We start from the raw sequence: 12218 nt of genomic DNA on the forward strand, positions 1-12218 counted from the left end.
GTACCGTGGGAACTCTTTATCTACCCCCCGTTATATCGTGCGAGACTCGTGCTGGACCACGACCACTTCACTCTGGTGACATCTTGCGTCAACACAATTCATTGCCCTATCTTATTCACTATCCTTAGTTACCTCCTCAAAAAAATGCATTCAGATTTGTTTGACATGATCTCCCCTGCACAACACCATGCCAACAGCTCAGCAGTTCCTGCCTTCCACGTGAACATAAATCCTGCCCATCAGAATCTTCTTCAACAATTTCTCTATCACTGATGCAATGTTCTGTGGCCTGTCTCCAGGCTTGTACCGACTACTTGTTTTGAACAAGAGAACAACATTAACTATCCTCCAGTATTCTGGTGCCTCGTAGATGAAAAATCTCCAGCAATCCCCTCCCTTGCTTCCCTTCCCATCCTGGGATAGATCCCATCTGGCCCGGGGATTTTATCCGGCCTAATGTCCTCCAATATTTGCAGCATTTGCAAGATTTAGAAAAACAAAATCAGACAGGGCCTTTGAGAAATATAAAGGAAGCAGGAGAGAACCAACAGGAAATTAGGAGGGCTACGAGGGGCCATGGAATGCATTAAAACTAGATGGTAATCGGGGAGAGGGTTGCAGCACTCCAGAATAAAGAAGGGAAGGGGAGGGATTGGAAGGGGTTGTTCCAGGGTGGAGTTCTTCCATCAGTTTCCAGGAGCTATGGGTTGTTCATCTTGGACATTAGAGCTTTCTTGGACATTAGAGCAGTCCCTGAATTCTTCAACTACAAAAAAATCCCAACAAAATTACTTTTATTATTTTGGAGATGTGTTAGAGCAGAGTTACCAGACAGATATTGTAATGCAGCAGTTGCACCGATAGCAATAAACTCAACTCTCAAGCTCCCAGCCTCAGTCACACATCAGCAGGCTGAGGTTGCGATTGACATAACATCCGGATTAATGCATTGTGTAAATCATCAGTTACATATCCCAAAATATAGCTCTTAACAGCAGAAAGATCGTCACATCTTGCAGGCATGTGACATTGTTATGCTGAACAATCCAGCTTTTATTCCAAATGTAACTGCTGATCCTACACTGAATTTAATAATCTGGTATCATTTTAACCGTTGCACATCATTTTATCAATGAAAGCCTGAAGTTTGTTGCCCATCTTATTTTTCTGACAGTGAATATTGGAAGTGAAGGAGCCATAAGATTCTTGTCGTTCTCACTGTCATTTGATATAATCATGGGTGATCTTCATTTTTAACTTCACTTCCACACCCAATCTTTTCATTTTCCTGCTTCCTCAGGATTCCTAAAATGTGATCGTGGCCTTAATTGTTTTCAAAAATTGATCATCAGGAATCCATTTGGAGAGATTCACTCTGTGAAGAAATTGCCCCTAGTTTGAGACCTAAATGTTTAACCCTTCATTCTCATACTAAGCACCCCTAGATCTAGACTTAATAACCGAGGGAGACAATCTCTCAGGATCTGCCAAGTCTTTTCAGAATCTTCCAAGTTTCTATGAGATTCCAACTCTTACCAACTTCAAAAATAGTCAGCTCTTTATGCTCAGTCCTTTAACTCTGATCTTTAAATTAGTGCAGTAAATCAGAGACGTCCCTGGCCAACTCAATACCATCAAGGATAAAGCTTCTTGCTCAACTGATACCCCAATCCAACACTAAACACTCACTGCATCCAACACTGACGTACAGCAGCTGCAGCTTGTAACATCTACAATTTGTAGTTACACTCCCAGGCACCTTGTAAACCCACCGCCTCTCCCACTGGGGAAGACAAAAGTTGCAGGTGCTTGGGAACAGCACCTGAGCAGGTTTCTCCCTAAGCTGCTCACTTGAAACGCATCACTGTCCTTTCATTTCTGTGGGCCTTAAACCAGGAATCACAGCACTGTGGCCGTTCCTGAAGATTAACACACATGGTTATATAAGCATCATACTGGTAGTCAACTGGTACATCAATTAGTTTGTAAGCACATTTATTAAATTCAAATTGAAGGATAGGAAATATAAATTTCCACTTATTAATACTTGTTTAAGGTGATTAAACAAGAAACTCATTACAACCTGAAAACATGTCAATTGGATTGCAATTGCTCTGCCTGTGAAGGATCACCCAACAGATGCATGTAGGCAGCAGCTGCAAAAAGTGACTTGTGTTGGCATCTGGAAATATTCAAGGCACCAGTTCCATTAATTTCAGTCATTAATTCTTCTTCATTGAAACTGCATCTGTCTAGACAGGAGAGCAACAGCAAAATGCAATAGAAATTGCATGCAGAACTTAAAAAAAAACCCATTCTCTTTAATAATAGGCTCAGAAAACACTGCACTGTTGGTGCTTGAATGGCATGAATTACACGTTGTTTTCCCTTGAATCTCCAGTTGTGTACGTGTGGTGGTAACTGGACAGTGAGGATGGAGAGGAATCTACAACAGCACTGCTCGGCGGCTTCGGTGTAATGTCAACCTAGGTCAATTTATTTATCAGTAAATTACTGAGAGATAAACTAGAGAGATAATTGCTATTCATCCAGATTGGGAAAATCGCTCCATATTTTACTACAACTCCCAGCTCCAGCGCTGGGACCTGTGGACTTTGCAAACAGTGCAGCATTTTATCCAAGCTTGACGTTAGAAAGTCATTTCGGACACCATGCAGTTAAACCTATCATCCCCATTTGTCAAAGGTTACTTCTACTTTTCTTCCAACAATGACTTAATTACCATCTAAACATTGACAACATATATTAGAGTTTAATCACATTAAACCTTCTGATACAGGGACCCCGCTTTCACCAGCAAAATGTTGCACTATTGATAGTAACGCCAAGATAGCATCAGGAACCAATTCTGCCTCTTAATAGATGTTCCGCTTATAATTTGTGTGTGATCAGCCCACCAGTACCATCCTGTTACCATTTAGGTAGCAACACAATCGCAGTGGATATTTAGACAGCCATTGACATTGTACAGTGGTATAAATTATTTAACCACATTAATGCTGGAATAAGCAAGGTGTGACAAAATTCCCAAAACATTATGGAATAGCCCAACACACCACAGTGGTTTCTTTCACCAGATTCCTGGGGTTCAGGGTGGGGGGAGTACTATAAACATGGTGGTTGAAGCACCATTGTAGTGGCAGCATCCCCTCCCCCCCCCCCCCCCATAGGCAAGAAAGGGAAACTTATTTCTCGTATGCAAGAGGCCAGTCAAGTCTATGTCAGCCCACAGTACAATGACATTAGTCACAATCCCCCACCTATTTCTCTAATAACTCCTTCTCTCACATGCCCTATAACTCCACACTAGTGTACTATCGCTCACTTGCAATTACAATGCCAATGAATCCTTCCATCAGCACATCTTTGGGTCAAGACGAGATGGAGAGACCAGTGGAAGTCAGCGGAACCATCTAGGCTACACCAGTACATCAATGACCTGTCCCAAAAGCAGTGGACAACCCTCAACCGCTTGAGGACAGACATCGGATGCTATGGAGTAGCGATGAAGAGGTGGGGCCTAGTGGACAGCACCTCCTGCGAGTGTGGGGACCCAACACAGACAGTGGAGCACATTAGTCACCAGTTGCCCCAAACATCGGCCCCGAATGGTGAACGAGGTCTGATTGACCTGGACGATGACACGTTGGCCTGGCTCACCTCAACAGAGCTGCAGGTCTAAAGGACATACGACAGAAGAAGATCTTTGAAATGTGGGAGGAAACCAGAGCACTCTGGAGAAATCCATGTGGCCAGAGAGAATGTGCAAACTCTACAGGCAGCACTGGTCGGAGTCAAACTTAGTCACCTGTGCAATTAGGCAGCAACACGATCTGTTGCCCATCTACTGGAATTGATCCAAACAATTATTTCTGCACGTTGTCGACAAATTAGACTAGCATTTGAGGAATGCTGAAGTCACCGTGAATCACCTTTTAATTAATCCTTTAAATGAGCCAACGGAATTAATGCAAACTCTCTGTTGAAATATGGTACTGCGTCAGTGTTTCAAAATATTAAATTCATTTTCCACCCATTTCAGAAAAAGCAGTTGGTCAAATATTTTGCAATGGAAATGTCTAGTTAATGTAATGGATTAACAGATAGCTATGTCAAGAATTTCTGCCTCTCATAGCTATTTGACCACTTCTTTGACAGATGTACTCATTTAATAAAATGTTTTTTCTGCTGCAACTGAAGATATTGTCATGATGTGCATAAATGTTCATTTAGTTGTCAAATCAATTACTTCATCACTGAAATTTACCAATAAAAGATTTGACTGGATGTAGTGTATTGCAGTCTGACCACTCATCCCAGCAACCTCATGGCTGGTTACTAACAAGAGACCCTCCTGTCTATTTCCCCATTTAATTCTACTCCCATTATGTGAAGACCACTATTTCAAGAAACAATATAATTTCAAACATTATGGACACCAAAACAGTAAGTTGAGGGGATTTTGTTTTATTAGAAAGGATATCCTGACAGTACTTTCAGATGATGACTTTAAAACATTGTAAATAGATAAAATTTGAGAAAAATACAATAATTTGTATCAAATTTAATTACATCTACATTCTAGAATCTTTAAATGCAATGAAATTTAGTACTCCTGAAATTTTGAACTGCAGAACACATTGGGTTTGCCATGGTAATTAAGAAATCTCTGGTAAAGTGCACTCTGACCTTGCTTTCAATTACCTAACATGTACCAAACCAAGTTTATTTTCTTTTTAAATAAAAAAAGCAAAATAATATTTTTAACAAGCGTTCCATAACTCAACATCACTTAGAATCTAGTCTTTCAATCAAGTATTTGGCAGGTTTTAAACTTTTTGGCATCCCTCCAGTGTAAAAACTTGTCAATGCACCAGTAGTTATTTAGGCACATACTTGCAAGGAAGTTTAACAGTGGTTCAGAGAAAGAAAATGAAGCCTAATACATTTTTGTTTTGCTCAAATCACAAGCACCAAGAATTAGTAGCAAAGCCATAAATAATGATTCCAAGAGCAAGCGAGAATGTTTGATTTTCAGAAGCCCCACAGGTACTATAAAACAGGAGGGGTGAGGAAAGAGCATAAATGCATGATGTATCAATGAGATCCATGTAAAATCTAGATTATACAAGCACAGATTGGGCATTTTTGGCTGTTGGTCCATACTTATAAAAGCTATTAAATGCAGTGGCCAAATGTGGCTTGATTGCGATTCATTTGAGAGATTTTCCACCAACCCATAATAAAACTACTGTTGGGAGTCAGCCTGACCCGACTTCCTGTAGAAACAAAGAGTACATATCAATTTACATAAGGCATCGGCAACCCCTTTCATTTAATGTCGCACATGGTCCACAAATAAGTAAATCATTTTGTTCTCATTATACCAAAATATTAGTTTGGTGGACAGCATGCATCTAAGAAACAAAAAGTGTTCACGTCAATGATCAACAACAAAAAAGGGGGGGGGGAGGATTCCATACAAATCGATCTAGCAAGCACATTTGCCCTTGTCTTGATCCTCTGCATTTAGATGTTCAGTGGAGTTGTGGCCATTGGACCTGACAACCCCTTCAGGTATCCACGATTTGTCCACACACCGTTCCATGCGCTTCATGATGAGCTCCAACAGTGACTCCACAACCTTGTTCACGTTGGACGCTGTGGCTGCACTTGTTTCAAAGTAGGGTAGGCTGTGAAAAAGGGCAAGCTATTAGCTAGAGATAAAGATATATGGAAATACGCTAACTACTTACATTAAACTATTGACAACAGGACAGTGCACAAATACAGCAATGATCTACAGTCTTTCCGATCTTAACCCAAAACCACAAATTGATCCCCATTGTCAACATGCAATCAGGTTTTAATGTTTCTGAACAGCACCAAAACATTAATCCATCCACGAGAATAAAAATCCAAAAAATCTGTAGATACTGTAAATACTCAACAGGTAAAGCTGCATCCGTGGAAAAGAGAGATGGAATGAATGTCTGAAGAAGGGTCTCAACACAAAACGTCACCCATTAGTTCTCTCCAAAGATGCTGCTTGTCCCGCCCGCTGAGTTACTCCAGCATTTTGTGTCTATCAGAATGAATTCAGGATGCATGTATCCGTTTGAGTGAAAGGCGAGACTGACAAGAAAAGCTGGCTGATGAGAGATATTAAGGCTCTGGTCAGGAAAAAGGTGACGACAAATGGCAGGTTTAAGCAGAGGGATCAAGCAAATCCCTTGAGGAATATAAGGGATGTAGGATACACTTGAAATTATGAGGGCAACAAATAGGGAAGAGATATCCCTGGAAGATAAGAGAATCCTAAAAGATTCTATCAGTATATTAAGGGCAAAAGCGTAGATAGGGGGAGATTATGTCCCCTTTAGGATCAGTGTGGTAACCGCATGTGGAACCATGGGGAAATGGCGAGGTCTTCAATGAAAACGTTCATCTGCATTTACTCAAGAAAAGAACATGGAGGTTGATGAGTTCCCCCTCCCCTATTCTGCCATCCACCTGCACTCAGGGCAATTTACAGGAGGCATTTATACTACCAGCTCGTCTTTGGGATAGGGAAAGAAACCGGAGCAACTGATGAAGCCGACGCAGTCAGAGGGCAATCACACACTGATGGGGTACAAGCTCAGGATTGGAGCTGGGGCGCTGGAGCTGTTTTAACAGCATTAACCACTGCATTACTGGTACCAAATGGATGCTTCTATCCTTGGAGACTGTTGAGGAAAAAGGTTCTGAAATGTTCCCAAATAATTGACAAGAATTTATTCACAAACCTTTTCATACAACATCAGAGCTGACACTGGCATCGGTTGTGTTAATTACGGTCAAGGACTGTGGCTACTTTTTGTCAATATGGAAATATATATTAAATATTAAAACAAAAGGTGCTGGCAACAATTTTAACCTTCAGATTTCATAAGCTGCTGTTTCTCTGCCTGAACTCTGCTACTGTCACAATAACAAATTATCTCCAGGTGAACTCCCGCTCACACACGCAAGGTTATTCAGTAATCTCACATCAGCACCGACAGACAATTAATTTCAAGTTAACCCCGAGCAAGCAGCAGTGAAACTATATTCACCCAGGGCTACAAACTGCTCACCCACGAGCTGTAATGGAGAGCAGAGAATAGGTAAATTCTCACCAACCCTCTGGATCATCTTCTGGATATGTTGTCCCTTCCTTCCCTGTTCCTTTCTTCCCCGTTCCTTCCTTCCCCAGAATCAATGCACTAGCTCTTTTTTTTTTTTAAAGAGTGGGTCCGATCATACACACGATTTTTCTTCACTTCCTCATCTCTACCTCTTTACATGGTTATACACATTTCTATAAAGCAACACCATTTGCAAGCTGATTCCATTCAAACTCAGTGGGTTTTGCATCAGATGAGGTCTGGCTCTCCAAGGTGATACACATTTTCCTGGAGGACACAACTATAAAATGTCTGGCTGAAATGAAACCCAGCTCAATGTGGCCCTACCCCTGCACACAAGCTTCCACATCTGTAATTTCTACATGGTGAAACCAAAATGTATAAAAATACCTTTTAATAAAATCTGACAATGCGCAGTTTAACCACATGTGATTTTATCTATTACAAATCTCAAATTGTGGATTACAGAGGCAAATAAATAAATGATGGGTCTTTGTCCCAAACATTATGGAGATCACTGTACCTCCATATAATCTGTGTGAAAAAGTTGCCTCTCAGGTTCCTATTAAATCTTGTCCCTCTCACTTTAAACCTATGTCTTCTGGTTCTTGATTCCCTCCCCTGGATAAAAGACTGTGCATTCACACTATTTATTTCCCTCGTTATTTTATACACCTCTCTAAGATCAGCCCGCTGCATTCCAAGGAATAAAGTCATAGCTTGCCCAACCTTTCCCCATACCCCAGGCCCTCAAGTCCTGGCAACGTAGTCATGAATCTTATCTGCATTCTTTCCAGTTTAATAACGTCCTTCCTATAACAGGCTGACCTAAACTAACACAGTGGCCTCACCAATGCATTTCACAACTGTAACATAATGTACCCACTTCTGTACTCAATACTCTGATTGATGAAGTCCAATGTATCAAAAGCCTTCTTTACCACCCAATCTACCTTTGACAACTTTCATGGAACTGTACACCTGTATTCCTGGATCCTCATCTACAACACTACAATTCACTGTAAATATCCTGCCCTGGTTTGAGTTCCCAAATAGCAACACCTCTCACTTATCTGCATTAAAACCCATTCGCCATTCCTCAGCCCACTTGTCCAACTGATTAAGATCCTGCCGTAATTTTGCCAATCATCTTTGCGATCTAGGACATCACCCACTTTGGTGTCATCTGCAAACTTACTAATCAAGCCTTGAACATTCTCATCCAAATCATTGATGTAAAACACAAACAGCAATGGGTCCAGCCCTGATCCCTGATGCATACCACTAGTCACAGACCTCCAGTCTAAAAAAATCTCCCACCTTCTGCTTCCTTCCATGAGCTGCCTAGGAAGCAGAACCTTATCAAAGACCTTACTGAAGACCATTTGAACAAGTTACTTCTTCAAGGGTAAGCCTGACTTCACAGGGTATGTAACTTGAACTCTCTGTCCCATTCCCACTCTGATTTTGGCATCCTGCACTGTTCCATGAAGCTCAAGGTATGATTGACCTGGACGATGACACGTTAGCCTGGCTCGCCTCAACGGAGCTGCAGGTCTAAAAGACATATGACAGAAGAAGAAGGTATGACTTCTCACTGCTGACGCTGCAAGTGAACAATTTCAGACAACCAGCCATGATAGCCCATATCGAGCCGGCCAGTTCTGAAGAAAGGTCAACTACCTGTAACGCTACCTCAGTAAAAAGACAGTTAATTTTTCTGCCACGTACGATGAATGATATGGAACGTATGCGGAACACAGGATTAGTCATCAATAGCAAAAGGAAAACTGCAGGCAGCTTAGGGACTGAGAAACCTGGCAACAGTGAGAGAAATCGCTTTATAATGCACTCATTTAAAATGCAATTCTTCACAGAAAAGGAACCCATTTGGAAAATGACACTATCACAAAAAGATTTTTTAATTCTTATCGAACTTGGTATAATCAGAATGCAATAAGAAACATAAACACCTTGAACGACTAGAGGGCCAAGCATTAAAAACATGAAGGTAGATTACTATCGAAATGGCGTCAAGTTGGGAAAAGGGGAAGCACAACGGGATCTGGGGGTCCTTGTTCATCAGTCTATGAAAGTAAGCATGCAGGTACAGCAGGCAGTGAAGAAAGCGAATGGCATGTTGGCCTTTATACACGAGGAGTCGAGTATAGGAGCAAAGAGGTTCTTCTGCAGTTGTACAGGGCCCTAGTGAGACCACACCTGGAGTATTGTGTGCAGTTTCGGTCCCCTAATTTGAGGAAGGACATTCTTGGTATTGAGGGAGTGCAGCGTAGGTTTACAAGGTTAATTCCCAGGATGGCGGGACTGTCATATGCTGAGAGTATGGAGCGGCTGGGCTTGTACACTCTGGAGCTTAGAAGGATGAGAGGCGATCTTAATGAAACATATAAGATTGTTAAGGGTTTGGACACGCTAGAGGCAGGAAACATGTTCCCGATGTTGGGGAGTCCAGAACCAGGGGCCACAGTTTAAGGATAAGGGGTAAGCCATTTAGAACGGAGACGAGAAAACACTGTTTCTCACAGAGAGTTGTGAGTGTGGAATTCTCTGCCTCAGAGGGCAGTGGAGGCCGGTTCTCTGGATACTTTCAATAGAGCGCGAGATAGGGCTCTTAAAGATAATGGAGTCAGGGGATATGGGGAGGAGGCAGGAACGGGGTACTGATTGGGGATGATCAGCCATGATCGCATTGAATGGCGGTGCTGGCTCGAAGGGCCGAATAGCCTACTCCTGCACCTATTGTCTATTGTCTATAATGTGTGAGGGGCAAAATGTAAAGGAGATGTGCAGATTTTGGTTTACATAGCAAGTCGTGTGTGGCATTTAATTAGATTAGCACGTGAACATGCAGGGAATGCTTGGACACGGATGTCATGCAGAATGAGGAGATTAGTTCAACATGACATGTTCAGCATGGACAGTGTGGGCTGAAGGGCCTGTTCCTGTGCTGTACTGTTCTATGTTTTAACATTCCTACAGCCAGTTATTTATCTACCTTGCTCAATAAGAGCACATGGAATTTGTGACTAACTTTGGCCCAGTGAATTTATTCAGAGACACAGGTTGGAAAGAGTTTAGTTACGATTGAGCCAATTGATGCTTCAATAAATTCTGTAAGGTTGAATTACTCCTAATTTGGTCTCCTGCATTCATGGCTTTAGCTTCACCCCAACAAAGCCCCTTCAGAATGTCTCAAATTATAGGACTTTACAAATCCGGTTAAACTGTGATGGAATAATCAATGCCAACAGTTGACATACAACTCAGTCTGCTGTTAACAATAATCCCAGGCTTTTAGTTTTGTTTTCACTCTGATTTGCAGTTTAAAACTACATACGGACTTCACAAATCAAACCTTAGCAGCAGGCTGCTGCTAAGTTTTTAAATACACAAGGTTATTGCCTCGATATTCAGATGCATTGCTTATTCTTTCTCCAATACATTTGACAATGGGTTTTTTTTCCTGGTGCAGAATACATTTGTGACCTTTACTGGATTGAATAGCGCAGATTTGCACTGGGCATTTCTGCACATGATTCATACCGTCATGCCTGGTGCAATTTCTGTGCCAGTCAAGCATTGGATGACTGTGTTCCCCACGCAATCTTTCTTTTGGAAAGCCTCTGGGAAATTCGATTAATACATCTTATGTCATTGGGCACTCTTGTCACACCCAAGCCTTCAAACACAGTATTGGGTTGGAATGATTTTACCTCTCAGTTCTCCACTTTTCAATATCACCAAACACCACCCCAATTGTGATCACCCAAGGCACCAAACATCGCTCCCTATACCATCCGCCCCAACGATCCCCAGCTACTTACCCCATGCATCTCCCACACACCCAACCCTTGCATGCAGCCCTCTCACTCAATCCCCTACCACCCCTCTCTCCCACAGTGTTCTTTCATCCACGACAGTACATCTTGTCAACAGAACAGCTGTTGACTCACACCACTGCAGCAACACACCATCTAGCACAGCTCTTACATGCTCCTAAATCACGAGGAAATTAAATTTGCAATGCGTAGACGGTTTGCTAATCATTAAATATCTGTAGTCGCAATTTAAACAAGGGAGAATTTGAAGCATTTGTTAAACTACCTTCTCCTCCCTCACACAAAAGCCAGACTGATAAACACACTCAGATTGAAGGTGCTTCACATTTTTCGAGGCAAGTGTTACTTTTATAAATAAAGTTTTTCTAAATTCCTCCTTTGCCTTTTGCCTTTTGCCTGAATATTTTCGCTTGATTGAACTGAAGCGCTCCTCCACTCTCACTGGGAAAACGTTTCCAACTAAACCCCATATTCCACAGGGATGTTGCTGCAAACATCGCAAAGTAACAGCTCTTGGAAACAACATTGTGACAATAACATTAACAGGTGAAGTAGCCATACACACATCTCCTGTACCATTCGATCAGGCAGCAGAAGCAAACACATGGGGGAGAACATTCAGCAACATAGATTTCAAAAGAAAATGTTGGAAATGAAGAGACATTTTCCCAGCTGATATGTAGGAAGTCTCTGCAGAGGGTAGTGATGGGAGCAGAGAGGATTATTGGCGTCTTGCTACCCTTGGTACAAGAACTGTTCCAGACCCGCTGCCTGAAAAAAGCACTGAGCATAGCAAAGGACAGACTGCACCCACTCCACACACATCTAGATCTCCTGCCATCAGGAAAGAGATACCGCAGCATCAAAGCCCGGACAACCAGACTGCTAAACAGCTTCCTTCCACAGGCTGTGAGGCTGCTAAACAGTCACTCCACCTGATTCTGCTGCTTTTGCACTGACAATTTAATAACTGTCACTGAGTAATAACTCTGGCACTGGCTCAGGCCACTTAAATCAGCTGCCCTGGACATTTTATGACTGTTTTTTTTTTTTAAACTTGTATTTTAGTGTTGCTTTTTTTTTTACCTGCACTTTTTTAAACTATTTGTACTGTTTTTATCAGGAACTGGATTGTTTTTATTTATGCGTGAAATGTTTAAGTTTTAAT

General features: G+C 41.8%; 1 protein-coding gene across 6 annotated transcripts in view; it reads right to left on the bottom strand.

The window, feature by feature from the left end:
* Nucleotides 1-4472: 4472 nt before the first annotated feature.
* rab27a (RAB27A, member RAS oncogene family) overlaps nt 4473-12218 on the bottom strand; it is an 88276-nt gene continuing 80530 nt past the window's right edge. For all 6 annotated transcript variants that reach the window (XM_033050070.1, XM_033050071.1, XM_033050075.1 and 3 more), the window contains one exon: nt 4473-5714. In XM_033050070.1, the coding sequence (XP_032905961.1) occupies nt 5513-5714 (202 nt within the window). In that variant the 3' untranslated portion in view covers nt 4473-5512. The remainder of the gene's footprint in view (nt 5715-12218) is intronic.

The sequence above is a fragment of the Amblyraja radiata genome, chromosome 34 (genome assembly GCF_010909765.2).
Source record: "Amblyraja radiata isolate CabotCenter1 chromosome 34, sAmbRad1.1.pri, whole genome shotgun sequence".
Classification (NCBI taxonomy): domain Eukaryota; kingdom Metazoa; phylum Chordata; class Chondrichthyes; order Rajiformes; family Rajidae; genus Amblyraja; species Amblyraja radiata.